Source organism: Trachypithecus francoisi, unplaced genomic scaffold (assembly GCF_009764315.1).
Source record: "Trachypithecus francoisi isolate TF-2019V2 unplaced genomic scaffold, Tfra_2.0 Lachesis_group7, whole genome shotgun sequence".
Taxonomy (NCBI): Eukaryota; Metazoa; Chordata; class Mammalia; order Primates; family Cercopithecidae; genus Trachypithecus; species Trachypithecus francoisi.
Window position 1 is genome coordinate 77853803 of NW_022681472.1, and position 24748 is coordinate 77878550.

The following is a 24748-nucleotide window of genomic DNA, read 5'->3' on the forward strand; positions in this document are numbered from 1 at the left end:
ATGGGAGAAAGTTCCAGATGAAAAGTGAATAGCTCCCAGCATCTGCTTAAAGGAGAAACTTGGAAGTGGAAGGGAAGGATATCTCAGCAGCCTGGGCCTTGACCATTTCATTGGGGGTTAGCTGCGATTATTGTTCAGCTGCCTGGTTTGAGGGTTTGTTCTTCATTGATGTACCTCTTTTCCTGCCAGCCCCACCCCACACCTTGAATCCAAGACCCCTCTGTTTCCCAGACCCTGCCCAAAAGGCTTTCACCCTACCTTGCCTGCAGACCAAAATCCCAGCTCCCTGGCTCAGCATTCCAGACTCTTCGCCATCTAGCCCCAACCTAAGTTGTTCAGCCTCCTCCCTGCCTCTGCCCTCACACCCCTGCCCCTTACCTTCAGTCCTTGTCATTCCTCAGATGTTTTCCTGCCTTCTAACTTGCTCATGCTGTCTGCTCCGCCTGGGAAGACTAGGTTCCTTTGATAGGAGTCACTCTCACTTTCCTCTACCTCCCAGAACTCTACTCCCCCCTTGAAGCCCTGCTTATCCAGGAGAGGCTCTGTGGTAGTGTGCCAAGAGCACAGGGTTTGGACAGACTTTGGTCAAATCCCAGCTCTGCCATGAACTAGCTGTGTGACCTTACGTAAGACACTTACTCTCTCTGGTCTTGGTTCTTTCATCTGCAGATTGAGGGTAGTCACACCTGCTCTGCAGAGTTGTGAAGACTCACCAAGAAAGCATGGAGAATTTTCGTTAATAGTAGCTTTACCGTTTTATTTCTAAGAAAAGGAAAGTTACCTCCCCTGGAAAGCCTTTATCTATCCTCCCCCAACCCTGCCCTATAAAATTAAGTACAGCCTCCTCTCTGTTTCACAAACTCTTTCTCCTTCTTGTATTTGCAACATCCACATGTTCCACTGTCACCTTCTCAAGGAGGAAGTCCCTGACCACCCTGCTTAAAACCACAGGTGGCCCCGCTCTACACTTTTAATGTGTTCCCTGCCTTACTCTTCCCCATGGTGAGTTCTCCACGAGCCACAATTTCTGTCCATCCACCACTGTATCCTCTGCAACTAGAACAGCATCTGGCACCACTAGATGCCCTATCAGTGTTTGTTGACTGTCTGAACCAGTCACTTTGTGTGCCATCAAAGGGTGTTTAGATGGCGGTGCCCTGCCCAACTGTTGTAGGATGAACTATGCTCCCCTAAAATCCATATGTTGAGGTCCTAATCCCCCATGCCTCCGAATGTGACTGTATTTGGAGATAGGATAATTAAGGTAATTAATTACTCTAACTTCAAGGTTACATGAGGTCATTAGGGTGGGCCCTAATTCAGTATTACTGGTGTCATTATAACAAGAGGAGTTTAGGAAACAGACTCCCACAGAGGGAAGACCTCAGAAACACACAGGAGGAAGACGGTCATCTCCAAGCCAAGGAGAGAGGCATCCGAGGAACCCAACCCTGCTGGCACCTTGATCTCAGACTTCCAGCCTCCAAAACTGTGAGAGAATAAATTCTGTTGTCTAAAGCCACCCAGTCTGTGGTATTTTGTCATGGCAGCCCTAGCAAACTAATATACCAGCTACGAACTCCTTGAGGACAGAGCTATGGCGTCTTCATCTTTGCGCCCCTAGCTGTTCCCAGGGTACTGGCTCATACTCATACTCAGTAAGCAAGGGTCTAATTGAATTGCATTCCACTTGCAACAGGGAAGGTAATGATGGAAGAAGCACCTCGTGGCGAAGGGGAGAGCCTTGCACAGACACCAGAACTGGCCTCTTTGTCATTGTCTATGTAGACTGGTCATTTCTCTTTTATATAAACCTTGTCTCTGCAAAACAAACAAACAAACAAAAAAAGGCATGTATTCCAAGGCAATTTATTCCGAGGCGTTGTTATGGTCTCATTATGGTTAGGGTTTCTTTGAGGTGCATAGCAAATGCTGCAGTGGATAAGAGGAAAACTGAGTCAAGATCAAAAACATGTAAAGGCAGCAAGGGTGTATTTGGAGCTCCGGGTTCCTTTCCATGTGACAGTGCTTGTCATACTCTCGGGTATCCCATGAGGACCAGGACTTCAGACAGAGAGGGGCAACGCAGAGAACAGCTGTCTTACCTCCCCTCCCTTCTCTTGGGAACCAGAATCTTAAACAAGTGTGCTTAGTTCTGACTTGTTCAGGCAACCTCCCGAGGGCAGGGATGTTTCTTGCTCCAGATAAGGGATGGTCTGTCTACAGCCATACTACCCTGAACGCGCCTGAAATCGTCAGACAGGGGATGCTATGATGACTGGCTGGAGTCTCCCCTCTGCTGGGCCCTGGTTGGTGTAGCCCAAGAGAGAACTCCCTGCTCCCTTTAAGTGTTTTCAGGTTGGCACAGGATGTGACTGTGCCCAGTTCAGACGTGCTGAGACACTGGCCCAGGGCAAGAACCACGACTTGCAGCAGGTCTGCTGGGACACGTGGCACTCACTATGGAAGGGACTGTGTTAGAGTTTATTCTTAATATGCATTTTATGTATTCATTCATTCACTTATTTTTTATTTTTGCCAACTTTGACCTGGGCATATCGGACCCGAAGACTTTGCTCAAAACAATTTAGCCTTCATTCCAGCAAGTACCTGGCTTCATGGTGCTGGTCCTCACCTTGCTGGTGGCTCACAGGCTTTCAAAATGACAGATGCCAACATGCTACTGCCCTTCAGACACCCAATCCCTGGTGCCAGGGTCATCCTTCTAAAGGCCGTGTTTCTTGCAGATCCACCAAGAGAACCCTAAGAAATAGATTCTCAAAAGGCTCTGTGTTTTCTGAGCTCTCCTCCTTCTCTCTTTTCTTCCTTCCTCTTTTCTTCTTTTTCATCTTCTTTGGTTTGGACTCCTGGTTGCTGAATGAGTTTTAAAAGATGCTTTTATTTTCAACCACAGTTTTTGAAACACTGAGAACCTTCCAGGCCATTTTACCGCCATTCACCTCATTTCAGGGACTCACTTGTCAACAGATTTAAATAATGCGGGATATGGGAAGTTTTGGTAAAAAAGATATTCCCTCCCCTGAGTCTGCTCCTGCCTGATGCCTTTTTTCTGCAGGAGGAAAGTGTCTTTCCCCCTCTGTTTTGAAAAATTTAACTCAAATGTCCCAAGCCCTTTGGCCAGTGGGTGCAAATTTAGCCACATTCTGCTGTGTTAAATAGTACTCCCCACAGAACTGTAGAATCTCCCTTCCCTTACAGAGTTCCTCCACTCATGTAACCCCAACACACATGTTCACATGTCTGTTAATTTAATTTGTTAATTTAATTTGTGATGCTGGGTGTGGTGGCTCACACCTATAATCCTAGCACTTTGGGAGATGGAGGCAAGTGGATGACTTGAGCCCAGGAGTTCGAGACCAGCCTGAGCAACAGGGTGAAATCCTATCTTTGAAAAAACAAAAAAAAAAAAAAAAAAAAACAATCAGTTCAGGCATGGTGGCTTATGCATGTGGTCCCAACTTCTTGAGAGGCTAAGTCAGGAAAATCGCTTGAACTGGGAAGCAGAGGTTGCAGTGAGACAAGATTGTGCCATTGCACTCCAGCCTGGGCAACAGAGCAAGACTCCATCTCAAAAAAAAAAAACCTTTCTGCCTTGACGGAGTTTCTGTTCTTGAATGGTGCTGTCCAATATGACTTCCCACCATGATAGAAATGTCCTTTGCTGTATTAGACAATAGCCACCAGCCACATTTGCTCCTTGAGCCCTGGGAATGTGACTAGCATGACTGTGGTACTGAATTTTTAATCCTATTTCATTTTAATTAAACTCAAAGGCCACATGTGGCTAGTGGCTACCATATTGGGCAGAATGGTTCTGGAGGGAGATGCAAATGATGAACAAGTGGATGGAAACTTGTTCCTCTTTTAACCACAAAACATCAAAGTGTGATGTCAGCTATTGAAGAGTGCCGTGAAGAAAGCCACGCAGGGTGAGGAAATGGAGAGTGCTGGGGAGGCATTATTTTGCAGAGGGGCGGCTGTCAGCAAAAGCCTCCCTGTGGGAGGGTGACTTTTCAATGGAGACCTGAAAACCAAGCCACTCTCTCAGGGTGGGATGTTCTGGCAGAGGCGCTGTGAGGGGAGTGAGGTCCTGACAGAGCCACTGGAGTGTGAAGGGCGGTGGGAGAGAGGAGCCGGGGCCGGAGCTTGCCTGGTCTTGGTGGGGCCATTGCTGGAGATGAACTCTGGAGGTGTGGAAAGTATTTGAGAGGTGAGATCAAGACCTGAAGATCACGGCAGGTGGAGGCTGGAGGTGGCAGTTTAAGCATGGTCAGTAAAAAGAAGCAGCTGCCCTCTTCTCTGGTTTGCCCCTGTCCTCTCCTCACTGCTGTCCGAGGAGCCTGCACCCCACTGCTGATGAATTTGACCAGTCTACACATGCCGGTGCTTTCATCTCAGAGGGGCCAGGTTCTGGGTTCACCAGTGGGGGAATGGCCCTCTCCCAAGCCCTGCTCAACTGTGTCACCTGAGCCCCTAAGCAGGTGAACGTGGGCCTAGACTCTCAGAGTTGTTTGTGAAAATAAGTTCTTCATTTCGGCCTTTATGCCTTCTCTTCAGTGGGACTCAAACCCAGGCCCGTGGGAAGTTGTTTTAGAAGCAAGGCCTAAGTGCAGTACTCAATAGCTAGATGAATACACAGATTAGATAACCCAGAACCAACCCTAGTAGATACAAAATTTGTGTATGATAAAAGAGGTGGCTCAAAAATTAGTTAGAAAGGAAATAATCATGCACGCTGCTGAGATGGTTGGTAACTCTCAAGAAAAATGGTTAGACTTGTCTTACAGCTTAACCCAAGATAAATTCAATACCAGATGAGTTCAATGCAAAAATAAAGTTAAAACATTCTTAAGAAAATGTAGATTAATGAATTTCAGCTATCAAGACAGGGAATCACTTCCTAAATATAAAATCACAATGGAGGAGGCTATAAGAGAAAAAAATTGGTAAATTTATTAGCTAAAAATTAAAATTTCTACATGTTAAACATTACAAATGTATATAATATGCACAACTGAAAGACAAATGATAGGGCCAGGCATGGTGGTTCACGCCTGTAATCCCAGCACTTTGGGAGGCCGAGGCGGGTGGATCACCTGAGGTCAGAAGTTCGAGACCAGCCTGTCCAACATGAAGAAACCCCATCTCTACTAAAAATACAAAATTAGCCTGGCGTGATGGTGCATGCCTGTAATCCTGCTACTCGGGAGACTGAGGCAGGAGAATCATTTGAACCTGGGAGGCAGATGTGGTAAGCCAAGATCACACCATTATACTCCAGCCCGGGCCACAAGAGCAAAATTTTGTCTCACCAAAAAAAAAAAAAGGTAAATGATAGACTGAAGAAAGTTTTGCAACAAACTAAGAAAAGCATTAGTATTATTTATGTAAAGAGAACTCTTGCAAATTCATAATAAAAACCACAGAACATCAAAATATAAAAATGACATAAGCAGACAATTTACAAAAGAATATAAATAGTGAGCAAATCTTTGAAAACAATTAAACCTTATTGTCAATCAAGAAAAGCATATAAGCATATTTAAAGAGTTTTCTTGGCCAGGCAAGGCTTATGCCCATGATCCCAGCACTTTGGGAGACAGAAGCAGGTAGACAACTTGAGCCCAGGTGTCGGAGACCAGCCTGGACAACATGGCAAAACCCTGTCTCTACAAAAAATAAAAATAAAATGATTAGCTGGGCATGGTGGTGTGTGCCTATAGTTCCAGCTGCTCAGGAGGCTGAGGCAGGAGGATTGCTTGAGCCCAGGAGATAGAGGTTGCAGTGAGCTAGAATTGTGCCACTGCACTCCAGCCTGGGTGAATGAGCCAGACTCTATCTCAGAAACAAACAAAAATCCAAAAAACTGTTTTTCCCTCTCTAATCAGCAAGACTTTTTAACAGTGGTATTTTACCTAGGCTGGATTGTGAATCAAGCCCTCTCATACACTACCAAAGAAAAGACCAACTGAGGCCAACACTCCACCATATATATGGGTCAAGAGAACCACTTCTAGGCATCCATCCAAAGGTAGTTATCAGGAATAAGGATTAAGGGTATTCGCTGCAGTTTTGTTGATAAGAGTCAAAAACTGGAAATAAATGTTCAACAAAAGTCCAATTGCTATAAAAAAGAATGACTTTATGTCCTGCACAGGGACATGAATGAAGCTGGAAACCATCATTCTCAGCAAACTAACACAGGAACAGAAAACCAAACACCACATGTTCTCACTCATAAGTAGGAGCTGAACAATGAGAACACATGGACACAGGGAGGGGAACATCACACACTGGGGCCTGTCAGGGGGTGGGGACAAGGGGAGGGAGAGCATTAGGACAAATACCTAATACATGCGAGGCTTAAAACCTAGATGACGGATTGATACGTGCAGCAAACCACCGTGGCACATGTATACCTATGTAACAAACATGCACATTCTGCACATGTATCCCGGAACTTAAAATAAAATTTTACAAAAGAAGTCCCATGGCTGAACACATCATGTGTGGTATATCCCTATAATGCATGTTATTACATTGTAGGGATAGACCATGCCTGACGATTTCACCATGTGATGAAATAATGATTTTTAAAATCATCATTTTGCTCACTATTTTTGCAAATGGGAAACTGTTTAAGTGAGACGAACAATAAAACTACAATATTGGGGGGTGATTGCTTTTTTTTTTCTTTTATACTTTTCTGCGTTTTCTGGATTTTCTATTGTGATTTTGCCTTTATGATAAGCAAAATGTTCTTATCTGTTTTCTAACGCCTGGATAAATTTCACTTGCTAGCCCTGGGGACACATCTGGCTTCCGAGGTACCGTATCTAAAAGTGGCTTGCAAGCACACCATCTGCGACATTCCCTCTCACCACTTCAGAAGATTTTAGTACCTGTCTACCTTTCCTGTATTCCTTTGTCTCTAAACATGAAATGGTGACCCTCATCCACCTTTGCTTGGTTTGGACCTGTTTTCACCTCCTTCCCAAAAAAAGGAAGAGAAAAATAATGCGATCTTTCTTGTTTATAAGCACTTTCACGCCATCTGGGCATACATAGGTGTTTGATTTGGGTGCCAGTTGGGATGGGTCATGGGAAAACTCATAAAGAAGTGCCAGTTTCTTTTGCCTTGTGAAGAGACACTGACCCTGTCTTTGTTCTTGCCCACAGATATGATGCTTCCTGGTGTGTTTAGTGGTTGGTGCCATTGCAATTTTCTGTGCTGAAACCATTCTGAAAACTCAAACAGTAGACTTCAGCATACAAGGAAAGCCAAAGCCATTTGAGGGAGAATAAAGCCAAAAGCCCTTCACCTTATTCGTTCCAAGAATATCACTATCCCCTCCCTACCCCCATCCAAAACTAAGCCATTGCACACAGACAGGCAACATGGCTAGCAAACGAAAATCTACAACTCCGTGCATGGTTCGGACATCACAAGTAGTAGAACAAGATGTGCCCGAGGAGGTAGACGGGGCCAAAGAGAAGGGAATCAGCACACCACAGCCTGACATGGCCAAGGACAGTTGGGCAGCAGAACTTGAAAACTCTTCCAAAGAAAATGAAGTGATAGAGGTGAAATCTACGGGAGAAAGCCAGTCCAAAAAACTCCAAGGTGGTTATGAGTGCAAATACTGCCCCTACTCCACGCAAAACCTGAACGAGTTCACGGAGCACGTCGACATGCAGCATCCCAACGTGATTCTCAACCCCCTCTACGTGTGTGCAGAATGTAACTTCACAACCAAAAAGTACGACTCCCTGTCCGACCACAACTCCAAGTTCCATCCCGGGGAGGCCAACTTCAAGCTGAAGTTAATTAAGCGCAATAATCAAACTGTCTTGGAACAGTCCATCGAAGCCGCCAACCATGTTGTGTCCATCACCACCAGCGGCCCTGGAACTGGTGACAGTGATTCTGGGATCTCGGTGAGTAAAACCCCCATCATGAAGCCCGGAAAACCAAAAGCGGATGCCAAGAAGGTGCTCAAGAAGCCCGAGGAGATCACCCCCGAGAACCACGTGGAAGGGACCGCCCGCCTGGTGACAGACACAGCTGAGATCCTCTCGAGACTCGGAGGTGTGGAGCTCCTCCAAGACACATTAGGACACGTCATGCCTTCTGTACAGCTGCCACCAAATATCAACCTTGTGCCCAAGGTCCCCGTCCCACTAAATACTACCAAATACAACTCTGCCCTGGATACAAATGCCACGATGATCAACTCTTTCAACAAGTTTCCTTACCCGACCCAGGCTGAGTTGTCCTGGCTGACGGCTGCCTCCAAACACCCAGAGGAGCACATCAGAATCTGGTTTGCCACCCAGCGCTTAAAGCACGGCATCAGCTGGTCCCCAGAAGAAGTGGAGGAGGCCCGGAAGAAGATGTTCAATGGTACCATCCAGTCAGTACCCCCGACCATCACTGTGCTGCCTGCCCAGTTGGCCCCCACAAAGGTGACGCAGCCCATCCTACAGACGGCTCTACCATGCCAGATCCTGGGCCAGACTAGCCTGGTGCTGACTCAGGTGACCAGCGGGTCAACAACCGTCTCTTGCTCCCCCATCACGCTTGCCGTGGCAGGAGTCACCAACCACGGCCAGAAGAGACCCTTGGTGACTCCCCAAGCTGCCCCCGAGCCCAAGCGTCCACACATCGCTCAGGTGCCAGAGCCCCCAGCCAAGGCGGCCAACCCCCCGCCCACGCCAGCCAGTGACCGCAAGAAGACAAAGGAGCAGATAGCACATCTCAAGGCCAGCTTTCTCCAGAGCCAGTTCCCTGATGATGCTGAGGTTTACCGGCTTATCGAGGTGACTGGCCTTGCCAGGAGCGAGATCAAGAAATGGTTCAGTGACCACCGGTATCGGTGTCAAAGGGGCATCGTCCACATCACCAGCGAATCCCTTGCCAAAGACCAGTTGGCCATCGCGGCCTCCCGACACGGTCGCACCTACCATGCATACCCAGACTTTGCCCCCCAGAAGTTCAAAGAGAAAACACAGGGTCAGGTGAAAATCTTGGAAGACAGCTTTTTGAAAAGTTCTTTTCCTACCCAAGCAGAACTGGATCGGCTAAGGGTGGAGACCAAGCTGAGCAGGAGAGAGATCGACTCCTGGTTCTCGGAGAGGCGGAAGCTTCGAGACAGCATGGAACAAGCTGTCTTGGATTCCATGGGGTCTGGCAAAAAGGGCCAAGATGTGGGAGCCCCCAACGGTGCTCTGTCTCGACTCGACCAGCTCTCTGGTGCCCAGTTAACCAGTTCTCTGCCCAGCCCTTCGCCAGCAATTGCAAAAAATCAAGAACAGGTTCATCTCCTGAGGAGCACGTTTGCAAGAACCCAGTGGCCTACCCCCCAGGAGTACGACCAGTTAGCGGCCAAGACGGGCCTGGTCCGAACTGAGATAGTGCGTTGGTTCAAGGAGAACAGATGCTTGCTGAAAACAGGAACCGTGAAGTGGATGGAGCAGTACCAGCACCAGCCCGTGGCAGATGATCACGGCTACGATGCCGTAGCAAGGAAAGCAACAAAACCCATCGCCGAGAGCCCAAAGAACGGGGGTGACGTGGTTCCACAATATTACAAGGACCCCAAAAAACTCTGCGAGGAGGACTTGGAGAAGTTGGTACCCAGGGTAAAAGTAGGCAGCGAACCAGCAAAAGACTGTTTGCCAGCAAAGCCCTCAGAGGCCACCTCAGACCGCTCAGAGGGCAGCAGCCGGGACGGCCAGGGCAGCGACGAGAACGAGGAGTCAAGCGTTGTGGATTACGTGGAGGTGACGGTCGGGGAGGAGGATGCCATCTCAGATAGATCAGATAGCTGGAGTCAGGCTGCAGCAGAAGGCGCAGTGGAACTGGCCGAATCGGACTCCGACTGCGTCCCTGCAGAGGCTGGCCAGGCCTAGACAGGTAATTCCACTTGCTCACCCAGGCAGCAGCGGAGAACGCAGCTTGCTTTCTTTTCGTTGCCAGGGTTAGTATAGATTGTAGGGTACAGAGATGTTGATGTAGATGGTGGCTTCTTTTTCTTGTAATTAACAAATAAGAATGGTGTATATTGATCACGTACAACATGATGTTTTGAAATATGTTTACCTAGTGGGATGGCTCAATCAAGCTGATTCAGGTATGCATTACCTCATATACTTATTCTTGTAGTGGAAGGGTCTGGTTTTGGTTTTGGTGTTTTGTTTTGTTTTTAGTGACAGAGTCTTGCTCTGCCACCCAGGCTGCAGTGCAGTGGCGCCATCATAGGTCATTGCAGCCTCAAACTCCTGGGCCCAAGCGATCCTCCTACCTCAGCTTCTTAGGTAGCTGGGACTTCAGGCACCTGCTACCACACCCAACTAATATTTTAAATTTTCGGAAGAGGCAAGGTCTCACTTTGTTGCCCAGGCTGGTCTCAAACTCCTGGACTCAAGCAATCCCTTTGCCTCTGCCTCCCAAAATGCTGGGATTACAGGCATGAGCCACTGAGCCCAGCTGATGAGTTATTTGTAAAGGTTCTTTGAAAAAGGAAGAAAAATGGGGGCTGATGGAACCTATGCCCTCATTTGTAAGGCTGTGCCCAGGGGACAGCACCGCTGGCTGTGGCCTGTTTGGGTGCCAGCCTTCAGGCCTGTCCATTCTGAAGTTTAGTTGTGACTGTTAGAAAGCACATCCTCCCTCTGTGTTTTATGTTTGTTGCTGTAAAAACACCAAACATGAAGTGCTTGTTTCTTTTTCTCTCTCTCTTTTTTTTTTTTCCTTTTCTCTTTGGATTTTTTAAAAATACGTATCCATGTTTACTGAATCAAAGACTTGAGGTTATTCTAATCGGAAAAGACTTTGAAAGTGCTTGATATTTGCCTTGTCAGGGCTAAAGGAAGGTGCCACTGTGCTTGGGTCCCCATAACCCCTTCAAATCTGGAAGAGCCGGCTGTAAATTAGGCCTGTAGAGCCACACAAGCCATGGGGAAGGGCAGTTTCCATGGTTACTAATGGCCGTGTCATCCCCATAATGGGACATGCCACTGAAGCCCTTGGTGTTCTGCTTCCTAAGAGGTCAGTGCAAATCCAGGCCTGAAGCACAGCAGCTCGGTGGTGAGTTGAGAAATGGGGGCGGTGGCAGGGGGAGGGCTGCGGGAGGGAAAGGAAATATTACAAGGAGGAAGATACATGGTTTGCCCAGGTAGGCTTCTCCAGAGGTCACTCAAAAGACCACAGAATGGGCCTCCCCAGTTATCTTTACAAAGGATAAGATAAATGTAAGAACCTCCTGAATGACTGATAAGGTCCCAAAGGCAGCCCTGGAAATTACCACACCTCTGTCTTCCTGTACTTGGACAACTTTGGCCAACCACGTTGCTCATTAACTCATTGATTCAGTAACAAAATGAGGCAGCTGACAAATAAATGAAATTCTCTGGAAACCTTGTTTTAGCCAGTTCCATCCGCTATTAAAAGAGCACTTTAATGAGCAGCCAGTCCCAGAATGCCATCATTCTCCATTCTCCTTTTTGCTCCCACTTGGAGGAGGAAATGCCTGTGTGTCACGGGTGCGGGCACAGCCCAAAGGGGAGGGCACGAGTGAAAGGAGGGGGATAGAAGTGCATTGAGGCCACAATGACAGCAACCTCCGACCTCTACCTAGCCACCTCTGGCCATTTTCCCACCTTGTAAGAACCTACCGGTCTAGCCCATACCTCCCTCATTAAAATGAGGGAGTGATTTTTTGTTTGTTTTTGGTCCACATGAAAGCTCCTTGCTTGCCCCATCTTTTTTGTTTGTTTGTTTGAGACAGAGTCTCACTGTGTTGCCCAGGCTGGAGTGCAATGGCACTATCTCAGTTCACTGCAACCTCCACCTCTTAGGTTCAAGAGATTCTCCTGTGTCAACCTCCCGAGTAGCAGGGATTACAGGCATGTGCCACCCCACCCAGCTAATTTTTGTATTTTTGGTAGAGACAGGGTTTCGCCATGTTGGTCAGGCTAGTCTCAAACTCCTGACTTCAGATGATCCACCCGCCTTGGCCGCCCAAAGTGCTGGGATTACAGTCATGAGCCCCCGCGCCGGGCCTCCCATCTTCTATCCTTGATCTTTTCCCGTTCATGACACTTGTCTACATGATTGCTTTTTCCTCCCACCCCAGAGAGGACAATAGGATTCAGTTCCATTCAACAGTGCCTTCTGAACGCCTATTGTGTGCCTGCTGCTACTCCAGGTGCTACAAACAGTGCCATGAGAGAGACAGACAACACAGTATCCATTCACTGGAGCCTGGGCAGGCCAAGAAGAGAGGAAATCGCACTTTCCTTTACTCATCACTGTGATATGTGTTACAATGGGGAAGGGCACAGCTCTTTGTGGGGGCTCAGAGGAGGAACACCCAGGTCGGGGGTTAGGGAGCTTCTTGGAGAAAGGGACATCCAACCCATGGGATGAGAAGGAGTTAGCCAGGTGCACAGACAAAGGAAAGAAGGGTCCAAATGGAAGAAGCAGCACAGGCCAAGGTCCAGAGATGAGAAAAGGAATGGCACTGGTGAGAAACCAAAAGAGGTTGGGCATAGCCAAAAGGTAGAGTTTGGGTTCAGTAAAGGATAAGAGGAGGCAAACTGAAAGCAAACTCAACGGTTTCCCGTAACAGGCAAAAGCTATTCTGAACAAGTTGTGTTTCCTGAATTTGAATAGAAAGATGCTCAGTGTCTCTGTATTCCAAGGTAAGCTCAGATGGCATTTCCAGGGCCCCATGGCTGAACGGGAGGTTGTCTAGGGGCAGCAGTTCTCCAGAGGCCCCTGAGGCCCCCGTCCCCATCTCTTCTCTCCCAAGCTATTCCACCACCACCAGTAGAAAATGCTCATGGGGGTGGGATGTTACCCTCCCTGATGCCCCAGTGGCCCAAAGAAGACAGTAATGAGGGAGGGAATGTTAAAATCATACAGAAAACCTTTGGGGAAGAAGGATGGAGTGATGAACGAAGGTTGCCTGAATAGCAGAGGTCGAGGTAGGTGCTCTGCTCTTATTTAATTCTCCTTGGGAGGTAGCTTCTCTATAGTTTTATAAACCCAGAAACAGACTCAGAAACCAAAGAACTTACCCACATTCACCCAGCCAACACATGAGTTTGTCTCCAGAGTCCTCACTCTTCCTCCTGCCGTCTTTACCTCGTTATTTCTGACAGAAATTCTCCATTTCTAGTTGATACCTCCCTTCTCAGGACAGGGACTAGCTGTGTCTGGAAAAAAAAAAAAGGAGCATACAGGAATCCCACTCTATGTTTCATTATGGTAAATGCCCCAACCGTAAGCTAGAAAACATCCCTAAACAGGATGCTAAGATCTGTTCCACACGTGGCAACATCAGATATCCCTGATGGCTCCCTGATATTTTGGAGGTCCATTGTTTTGTTTTGTTTTGTTTTGTTTTGAGACAAAGTCTTCCTCTATGGCCCAAGCTGGAGTGCAGTGGTGCCATCTGGGCTCACTGCAACCTCCGCCTCCCAAGTTCAAGCCATTCTCCTGGCCTCAGCCTTCCAAGTAGCTGGAACTACAGGCACTTGCCACCATACCCAGCTAATTTTTGTATTTTTTTTTTTAGTAGAGATGGGGTTTCACTGTTGGCCAGGCTGGTCTCAAACTCCTGACCTCAGGTGATCCACCAGCCTCAGCCTCCCAAAGAGCTGGGACGACAGGCCCACCATGCCCCACCATTGGAGGTCCATTGTATTGAGAAAGGGGCTGCCGTCCGCACTAGGGGTAGCATTGAAGGTTCTCCCACATCCTGGACAAAGGCACTCCTTAAAGGATTCTTTCAATTTAAAGGGAAAAGATATCTCTCCAAATTACTTCACAGTTTTCATGAACCAAACACATGAGTCTCTTGAATTCATAAATATTCAGTGATGTCCCTATTTAAGTACTTATTTATTTAGGAACCTGCAGTTCAGTTCAGTTATGACACATAATAATCCTGAAATAATTCATGGTTTTGACTTTATAAAAGGTGTTATGTGATGCGCAAGAGGGTGAAGGGGGAGGAACTTGAGCAAGCAGCTGAGAGCTGGCTCTAGGACTAGATTTCCTCTGTAGGCGTCAAGCATTTCCTGCAACCAAATCTCTCTAAACTGCAAGGCTTAGGACAGCATTTGACTCGGTCCAGACTCACCTCGGCCCTGAGGTTAGGCACAAAGATAAGGAGTACTTCCCAGCCTTTAAATTGTGTTGTCTTGATTCAGTCCCTGTGTCTGAAGAATCTCTGAGTCATTCCATTGAGGGACCTGTCCTAGGAAAAGGCTGAAAATTAGGTTTGTTTTTTCGGAAAAATGAGTCAACGTAGTTGAGCAAGACATTGTCAGACATCAGCCTTGATGTTTGGTCAAACGGAATATTCTGTTACTATTGCTAGTGAGGGTACCCATTGACTGACACCCACTGTGTGTTCAGTTGCCTTCTAAGCACGTCTACTAAGTCATTTCAACTTCATGCCCACCCTGTGAGGTAGGTACAGGCTTTTCCCCATTTTACAGAGGGCAAAACTGAGGGTCAGAGAAAATGAGTGACTTGCCCTGTGTTCCTCAGCCAACAGCTGGAAGACCTTGGAAGCCACCTCTCAACTGTCAGGCCAGTGCCTGACCCCAGCCACTTTGGCCCTGCCCTCTCCAACAGTGGCACCCACCACCACAGCCCAGAACAAACAGAATGTGGTCATTTCTTGATTTTGTGTGGGAGTGGAAACTAATCCACAATGTATTCTTTCAGCAAGAACTTTAGAGAGCCCTCTTTGTGCCAGGCACTGTGCTAGTCTGTGTAGATTTGCCAGAATGACCAAGACACAGCCCCTACCTAATCTCAGTTAATAAAGGTGAGAAATGGACATAGAAACACCAGTTTCATGAGAGCAGTGCACACAGAAACCGGAGGAACTAGGAGGAGAGGTGGCTTTTCCAACATGTTGTCTGATTCAGAACCTTCCCAGCAACCCACATGTGCAAGCTGCCTTCCCATTTATTTTAAATAAAGAATTCTGAGGCTCAGGAACCTGCCAGAGTTCACTCAGCCAGTGTCTAAAATTGACTCCAAAGCTCCAGCCACCACCTTCGCTGCCTCCCAATTTCTGTCAACAATTTCCAACTCCTGATGATTAGGGATGGCTTTGGAGAAGAGAAAAAAAAATTGTGCAATGCCAGAAAGATATTTTCCATGGTTCAGCTTGTTTACAATTTTTAAGGCTGTTAAGCGTTGCATTCTGGTTATGATTTAAGATCCAGAAGAGGTATGCCCTCACACTCTGTTCAGATTAGCTGTCCAAATGCAGATGTTTGAATTAATTAATTAATTAATTAGTGAATGAATGAAAATATTGTTGTCATCTGTTTCCCACTCTCCTGTACCAGACCCTTACAGGCAGGGACCATATTCCATTAATCTCTGAATCCCTAGTTTAGATTCTGAGCAGATGCTGAATAACGGTTTATTGAACCAACCAGAGAATTTTAAAAGATAGTTGGGATCTGGTGTTTCAGTCCTTTTGCTTGTCCTCGTTTTTTCCCATCACTCATTAACCCCAGTGGTTGACAGCAGCGAGAGGAGTTGGGTGCAGTTTGCTTCCTGTGCGTGGGGAAAGGTTGTTGGAGAATCTGTCACCGGATACTTAATGGTGATGCTTCTCAGGGACTGCCTGTTAGTCTGGCTTCCCTCATGCCTAATGGGGAGTTAACTGATACCCCTTCCATGTACTTAATTCTGGAGCTTCTCATCCTAGGAATTCTCACTGTGCTTTGGGCAGCTTGTGGAGGCTTAGCCACCATGAAATCCAGCCCCCTCATTTTCAGAGGAAGGATGTAGGCCCCGAGGAGGTGAAGTCACTAACCCAGAGACATTCCTAGTAAGTGACTTGGTTCATTCATCGATCAAATATGTGTGGAATGTCTGCTGTGTGCCAGGCTCTGGAAGGCAGTGTGCCCAGCATGTCCCTGCCCTCATGGAGCCCTTGGTCTAATGGGAAATGAAGTTTTCACCAATCTTTAATCAAACACAAAGGAAAATTGCTACACCGACATGTTCTTTGATGCCATTGGAGTATAGAATACAGGAATTTGAGGATTTAAATAGCGGATTGAAGGTTTAGGGAACACTTCCTAAAGAGGTAATGGGGCCAGGCACAGTGGCTCATGCCTGTAATCCCAGCACTTTAGGTGGCCAAGTCAGGCAGATCACCTGAGGTCAAGGGTTCAAACAAACCTGGCCAACATCATGAAACCCCATCTCTGCTAAAAATACAAAAATTAGCTGGGTATAATGGTACATGTCTATAGTCCCTGCCACTTGTGGGGCTAAGGCAGGAGAATCACTTGAACCCAGGAGGTGGAGGTTACAATGAGCCAAGGTCACACCACAGCACTCCAACTTGAGCCACAGAGCAAGACTCTGTCTCAAAAATAAATAAATAAATTCATAAAGAAATAAGAAGAAATAATGGATGAATTGAAAAACCAAAGCTTTAGACCAACATGCAGGAGCGTGCTGGGCAGAGGGGACGGGAAGAACATTCCAGACAGAAGAACTGACATACTCAAGGGGAACTGAAAGGTGGCCACGGTGGGCGTGACTTACCTGGGTTCACACCTCAAGAAACTAGAGAAACAAGAGCAAACCAAACCCAAACCCAGCAGAAGAAAAGAAATAACAAAGATCAGAGCAGAACCAAATGAAATTTAAAAAAACACACAAAAGATAAATGAAACAAAAAACTGTTTCTTTGAAAAGATACACAGAATCAATAAACCACTTTTGAGATTAACCAAAAAAAAAAGAGAAGAGAGAAGATCCAAATGAAGCTCAATTAGAAACAAAATGGGAGATATTACAACCAATACCATAGAAATATAAAAGTTCATTCAAGGTGTTCATTCATGAACACCTTTATGAGCACAAACTAGAAAACCTAGAGGAGATAAATAATCCTGGAAATATACAACGTTTGGAAAATATCTGTTAAGTCCATTTGTTCTAGGGTATAGTTTGCGTCTGTTGTTTCTTTGTTGACTTTCTGTCTTGATGACCTGTCTAGTGCTGTCAGTGTAGTGTTGAAGTCCCCACTATTATTGTGTTGCTGTCTATCTCATTTCTTAGATCTAGTAGTAATTGTTTTATAAATTTGGGAGCTCTAGTACTAGGTGCATATACATTTAGGATTATAATATTTTCGTATTGAACTAATTCTTTTATCATATAATGTCCCTCTTTGTCTTTTTTAACTGTTGTTGCTTTAAAGTCTGTTTTGTCTGCTACAAGAATAGCTAGTCCTGCTCACTTTTGGTTTCCATTTGAATGGAATATCTTTTTCCGCTCCTTACCTTAAATTTATGTGAGTCCTTATGTGTTAAGTGAGTCTCTTGAAGACAGCAGATACTTGGTTGGTAGCTTTTTATACGTTCTGCCATTCAGTATATTTTAAATGGAGCCTTTAGGCCATTTACATTCAATGTTAGTATTGAGATATGAGGTACTGTTCTATTCACGTTCTAATTGTTGCCTGAATACCTTGGTTTTTTTTTTCACTGTGTTACTGTTTCATAGGTCCTATGAGAATGAGATTTATGCTTTAAGAAGGTTCTATTTTAGTGTATTTTGAGGTTTTAAGATTTAGGACCCCTTTTAGCATTTCTTATAGTGCTGGTTTGGTAGTGGCGAATTCTCTCAGCATTTATTTGTCTGAAAAAGACTTTATATCTCCTTCATTTATGAAACTTAGTTTCACTGGATACAAAGTTCTTGACTGGTAATTATTTTGTTTAAGGAGGCTAAAGATAGGATCCCAATCACTTCTGGCTTGCAGGATTTCTGCTGATAAATCTGCTGTTAATCTGATAGGTTTTCCTTTATAGGTTACCTGATGCTTTTGCCTCATAACTCTTAAGATTCTTTCCTTCATCTTGACTTTAGATAACCTGATGACCATGTGCCTAGGTGATGATCTTTTTGCAATCAATTTCCTGCGTGTTCTTTGAGCTTTTTGTATTTGGATATCTACATCTCTAGCAAGACCAGGGAAGTTTTCCTTGATTATTCCCTCAAATAAATTTTCTAGACTTTAAGATTTCTCTTCTTCCTCAGAAACACCAATATTCTTATGTTTGGTCATTTCACATAATCCCAAATTTATTGGAGGCTTTGTTCATTTTTTAAAATTAGTTTTTGTCTTTGTCAGGTTGGGTTAATTCAAAAGCCTTGTCTTCAAGCTCTGAAGCTATTTTTTCTACTTGTTTGATTCTGTTGTTAAAACTTCCTAGTGTATTTTGCATTTCTCTAAATGTGTCTTTCATTTCCAGAAGTTGTGATTGTCTTTTCTTTATGATATCTATTTCTCTAGAGACTTTTCATCCATATCCTGTATTGTTGTTTTAATGTCTTTAAATTGGTTTTTACCTTTTCCTGGTGCCTCCTTGAGTGGCTTAATAATGAGCCTTCTGAATTCTTTTTCTGGCAATTCAGATTTCATCTTGGTTTGAGTCCATTGCTAGAGAGCTAGTGTGATCTTATGGGAGTGTTTTAGAACTTGTTTTATCATATTGCCAGAATTACTTTTCTGGTTCCTTCTCATTTGGATAGACTGTTTCAATGGAAACATCTGGAACTCAAGGGCTGCTGTTCAGGTTCTTTTGTCCCATAGGGTGATCCCTTGATGTGGTGCTCTCCCCCTTTCTTTCTGGCTTCCTGAGCACCAGACTGTAGTAGTTGTTATTGCCCATCTGGGTCTTGCCACCCAGTGGGGCTACTGAGCTCCAGGCTCGTGCTGGGGAATGTCTATAAAGAGTCCTGTGATGTGATCCATCTTCAGGTCTCCCAGCCTTGGATGCCAGCACCTGCTCCAGTAGAGGTGGCATGGGAATGAAGTGGACTCTGTGGGAGTCCTTGTTTGTAGCTTTGTTTAGTGCACTGGTTTTCTTGAATGCTGGTTACACTAGCAATGAAATTGCCACATGGACAGACTCAGGACCTCTGGTTAGCCAGGGTGTTGCAGGCAGTGGCATTAGCTGTTGTTTGCTCCTTTGAAGCAGGGTTGTTCTGTTATGAGTTGCTGTAATGGCTTGAGTTGGTTGGTCTCCAGCCAGGAGGTGGTGCTTTCAGGAGAGTGCCAGCTGCAGTAGTAGAAGGGGATATAATCCTGCCCTACATTGACCAGGATGAGTACTTGGGTTTCTTAGGCGATGGGCAGGGCCATAGTGTTTCCAAAAGATTATGTCTTTTGTCTTCAGCTCCCAGGGCAGGTAGAGACAAACCATCAGGTGGAGGCAGGGTTAGGCGAGTCTGAGCTCAGACTCTCCTTGGGCAGGGCTTCACGTTAGTTTCTTTATTTAGGGCTGATGAGAAGGCAGTGCAGAAAGGTAGCTCATGCAAGTCTTTGAGGTAAAAAGTGGGTTAGCTGGAATTCAAACCCACTGACACATGTAAGCACTTTGGGGAATCTGCCCAGTGAATTTAAAATACAATTCCATTTGCTCTGATTCTATTAAATTCCCATGGCCAAGGTGCACTGATAGGTCAGGAGCAGGAAAGGCATTCCTACTGCCTTTGAGCCTCCCTGCAAGCAGCTTGGGGAATATATACCTGGCCTGTGGGTCTCAACAAGTTCCCCAACCCTAGAGGCCCTTCAAACCACTGCAGGGAAGGAGAGCTTTGGCGGGATGTGGCCAAAACTGACCCAAGTCTAGTGTACGGACAATTTGGGATGACACAGAGTTTCTGTCATCCACTGGGAAGTTGCTTAATCTTCCTCCATGCCAACACATTTTCCCTTTTTCAGTTCTAGTTAAAAATCAGACTGTGCCCCCACCCTCAATAAAAGAAATTAAAGTTTGAACTCAAATATTATGAAGCAGGCCAGGCACGGTGGCTCATGCCTGTAATCGCAGCACTTTGGGAAGCCAAGGCGGGTGGATCACATGAGGTCACAAGTTCAAGACCAGCCTGGCCAACATGGTGAAACCTCATCTCTTCTAAAAATACAAAAATTAGCCAGGCATGGTGGTGAGTGCCTGTAATCCCAGCTACTTGGGAGGCTGAGGCAGGAGAATCACTTGAACCTGGGAGGCAGAGTTTGCAGTGAGCCAAGATAGCACCAGTGCACTCTAGCCTGGGCGGCAAGAGCGAGACTCTGTCTCGGGAAAAAAAAAAGAAATATTATGGAGCAGACTAGATGCAGTGGCTCATGCCTGTAATCCCAGCACTTTGGGAGGCCAAGCCAGGTGGATCACTTGAGGCCAGGAGTTCGAGATCAGCCTGGCCAATATGGTAAAATCCCATCTCTACTAAAAATACAAAAATTAGAGCCGGGTGTGGTGGCACATGCCTGTAGTTCCAGCCATTCGGGAGACTGAGGAATGAGAATCGCTTGAGCCCAGGAGGTAGAGGTTGTAGTGAGCCAAGATCATGCCACTGCACTCCAGCCTTGGCGACAGAGCAAGACTCTGTCTCAAAAAGAAAGGCAAGGAGAGGAGAAGGGAGGGGAGGGGAGGAGACAGGAGGGAAGTGTGGGAGAAGGGGAGGGGAAGGGAAGGGAAGGGGAAGAGGAGGGAAGATTACGGAGCAGTATAGAAGTGGAGGGGGAGGGGAAGGGAGAAGGGGAGGAGAGAAGGGGAGGGGAGGGGAGGGGAGAGGGAAACGGAGGGGAAGGGAAGGGGAGGGGAAGAGAAAGGGAAGGGGAAGGGAAGGGGAAGGGGAAGGGAATGGGAAGGGAAGATTACGGAGTGGTATAGAAGTGGAAGGGGAGGGGAGAAGGGGAGAGAAGGGGAGGGGAAGGGAAGGGGAGGTAGGGGGAGGGGAGGGGAGAAGGTGAGGGAGGGGGAAGGGAGGGGAAGGGAAGGGAAGGGGAAGGGAAGATTACTCAGTGGTATAGAAGTAGAAGGGAAGGAAAGGCGGAGGAGGGGAGGGTAGGGGAGGGGAGGAAAGATTACAGAGCAGTATAGAAGTAGACAATGAAGTAATGTTGACCAGGGATGGGGCAGGAGGATGTGGGGAATTTTCATACAATAGGTGTAAAGTTGCAGTTATACAGATGAGTAACTTCTGGAGATATGCTGTACAACATAGTGCCTGTAGTTAACAGTAAGATATTTACTTCAATATGTGTTCAGAGGGCAGATCTCATGTTGTGCCCTTACCTCCCCATCCCCCCCAAAAAATAGACACAAGTAAACTTTGGGAGGTGCTTTATGTTTGTTACTGGATTGTAGTGACAATAACATGAGTGTATGCATATGCCTAAACTCACCAAATTACATCCATTGTGTGCGGTTTTCTACAAACCAGTTATACTTCAACAAAGCTAGGGCAAAGAGGGAAAAAAATGCAACCAGAAAGAAAAGACGTTACCTATGGAGAAACTACATTTAAACTGCCAAGTTTGTCCATAACAAAAATGAAGCCAGATGACAATGGAAAAAAATGTTTAGCAGATAACAGGCACTCGGCAAATGAGTAATAAACCTTGCTACACCTCTCAAAGAAAATATTATGGAGAAATAATAAAAATGACTCTCTCAGTGTTTGTTTTCCTTTCTCATGGAGTGCAGTGTTATTCACTCCCAAGTCCCTAGGGCCCTAGGGAAAGTTCTCCTGGGAAAATTAAAGAGAAACAGAAACAGAAAGCTGTCACATGGGAAAACAATTCTGTTTTTGTTTCTTCAATGAGAAAAGTAACAGAGAAGCAGATTTTGCTAAAGAATTAGTACTTCTGGCCGGGCACGGTGGCTCAAGCCTGTAATCCCAGCACTTTGGGAGGCCGAGACGAGCGGATCACGAGGTCAGGAGATCGAGACCATCCTGGCTAACATGGTGAAACCCCGTCTCTACTAAAAATACAAAAAAAAAACTAGCCGGGCGAGGTGGCGGGCGCCTGTAGTCCCAGCTACTTGGGAGGCTGAGGCAGGAGAATGGCGTGAACCTGGGAGGCGGAGCTTGCAGTGAGCCGAGATTGCGCCACTGCACTCCAGTCTGGGCGACAGAGCGAGACTCCGCCTCAAAAAAAAAAAAAAAAAAAGAATTAGTACTTCTTAACATTCCAAGTTTTCCCCAAGACAGAAAGGGAGGGTAGGAGGCGGTGGGTTCCCATTCTGGGATGTGCTCACCAACAGACTGGCCATCACGTGGTAGAAATGTCCCAGGGGGCCATAAGGAAATGCCTGCCCAATGGCCTTGCAGCGTCCTCCAGGGCTCTGAGACGTACTCTCGGATGAGGCATTGGTCTTTTGCAGGGTGACTGTCTCTGACCAGGTAATGGGACTCTGAGAGAAGCCCAGGGGAGTTAGCAAGAGCCTCACACCCAAAGCACTGCAATGCTCTATAGAACAGCAATCTTGAAATGTGGACTTTGTCACCACCCTAGGAGGACAGCCTCCACCCACTCTACCGCACCTCTACCAAGGGCCTTGGGGAAGGACGTCCAAGGAAGACACCCCTGAAGAGGAGGCAGGCCCCTGTCTTCTGTTGCCAGCATCTTCCCAGTCTCCTTTTGAGGGTGATTCCAGCTCCCATAACCCAAATCCTGTCCACTGCTCAATACCCCGGAAAAGGTCAACGGAGAAAGTCCAAGTGGTTCTGAGGGGGTTCCCAGGGCCCATAGCCGTCCATACACATCTGAGACCTCTGCGAAAACCACACAAAGTCAATTTGACTTTGCCTTTTCTCAGGCCATCCTTTTGGCCTTGCAGTCCGTGTGTGTGTTTATTTTAAGAGTTTTGCTCATCATTTGTTAAGGAATATATATGATTGGAGGGTTGTACATGTTTGTGCATAAGAAGTTACACCAGGAATCATAGAAACACACTGCCGGATGGAGAACCACCTTAATGATGAGGTTTATCTAAAAAGCTGGAGTTTTTGCCAGTCACTTGAAGAGAAGTGCTCAGTGTCATTTGTAATGTGAGAGAGAGAAGATGGTTAGACTCACATGCACACAGGTGAGCTCACTTACATCTGAGGCCCCAGCTGAATGCCTGGCCATCCTCAGGAAAAGTGAAGCCATCTATCTTGAGCCCCTGTCAAGTACCAGGACCTGATTGCTTTGACCTGATTAGAGGACTCTGTCTGTAACCCTGCCAGTAGCCCATGGGTTCTGTGCTGTGGAAGTGAGACTCTGGGAGGTTAAGTAACCAACCTCAGCAGCATATAGCCAGGAAGTGGCAGATCCTGGATCCCAGCTTTCTCCAACTCCACAGCTCTTTCCACCCCATCCCTCAGTCCTGTGCTGATCCAACATACTTTAGCCGGGTTGGAAGAAAGAATATCAGTAGCTGTCTCCCCACCTTGGGCCTTGTCTCCTAGGATCTGTAAGCGTTCAGGTGGACATCCAACCAGTGGCAGCCTCCCTCCCAAAGGTTGCAGAAGTCCCCATTTGCTGGGGAAAACCCTGTTTCTTGGAAAGCACCAGCAGAGGCTGGCCATGGGCTACTGTGCCCACCCAGGGAGTACATGTGGCTCTGCCTGGGATCAGCAATAAGGCTCATAGTCCTCACTGGGTGCCCCAGCCTCCTACCTTTGAAGCCATCATGCTGTCTTCAGTTGCCACCTAGCTCTGTGCATGGAGAGGCTGTGCATGACCTGGACGCACAATAGGTACATGGAGGAGCAATTAAGAATCAGGAGGCTCTGAAGTTGGACTGGCCAAGGTGGAATCTGGCTCCACCACTCACTGGTTACTAATGTTAAGCACAACATTTATTCTCCATTTCTTCACTGTGAAGTGGGTCTACCAATCACCTGCCAGTCACTGTAAGGAGTATATGAGATGAGCCATATTACCACTTAGCATGGGGCCTGGTGCCAGAAACTAGCTACTCTCACTGTTGGAGGGAAAGTCATGATCATTCTTGTTTTTGACCATGCCACTGAGCAGGCCATGGCCTGGGAGAAAACACTTTTCCTCCCAAGCTTCCTTTTTTTTTTCCCTGGTGAAATGAGTGATCTTGACAACGTCACCTATAAGGATCCCTGCAGTGTTTATGACTTGGTGACTTTGGTTGGATCACTTTTAGGTAGTCGAGATCCTAAGGACACCCCTGGAATCTGGTTTTGTCTGCAGACTTTTCTTTTATAAGTTGGTTTCTTAACTCCAATATTCAGTCTTACTCCCAGGAGCATCTAGGGAATGTGGGTACGTTTAACATCCAGACGTTAGGCGTCAATGGCATTATCAATGATCAGCTGATGCCTCTAGCTGAGAAGTCCACTCTGCTTGCTGTTGGCCCCTGTACAAAAAAAAAAAAAAAAACACTTCTCAGGGCCTTCTCAGCCAGAGAAGTGGCCAAACGGCCTTCCCAGGAGGGAGGCAAAAAAAAATGGCCAGTGGCTCCGGAAATCTACAGATCTGAAAAACTTCCAGCCCATCATGGGATACTGGCTGTGTCCTCTACAGACCTGAGCCTTGGATCCCTTTCCCAGGATCTCTAGATCTTGGGAGGAGGCAAAAGTAATGATGGAGACCTGTCCTCATTTCCTCAACCTACCACGAAGTATTGCAAACTGAATGGCTCAAAACAATAGAAGTTTATTGCTTCACAGTTTTGCAGGCTAGAAGACAAAAATCAGGGAGTCTGTGATGGCTGCTTCCTTCTGAGAGCTGTGCAGGAATCTGCTCTGTGCCCATCTCCCAGCTTCTGGTGTCTGCCAGCCGTCCTTTGCATTCCTTAGCTTGTGGATGTGTCAGCCCAATATCTGCCTCAATCATCGCGTGACCTTCTTGTG

At 46.5% G+C, this 24748-nt stretch overlaps 1 protein-coding gene across 3 annotated transcripts in view; it reads left to right on the top strand.

Moving 5' to 3' along the window:
* Window positions 1-24748, top strand: part of ZHX2 (zinc fingers and homeoboxes 2) — a 191035-nt gene that overhangs the window by 163876 nt on the left and 2411 nt on the right. For all 3 annotated transcript variants that reach the window (XM_033202836.1, XM_033202838.1, XM_033202835.1), the window contains one exon: window positions 7201-9937. In XM_033202836.1, coding sequence (XP_033058727.1) covers window positions 7420-9933 — 2514 coding nt within the window. In that variant the 5' untranslated portion in view covers window positions 7201-7419 and the 3' untranslated portion in view covers window positions 9934-9937. The remainder of the gene's footprint in view (window positions 1-7200; window positions 9938-24748) is intronic.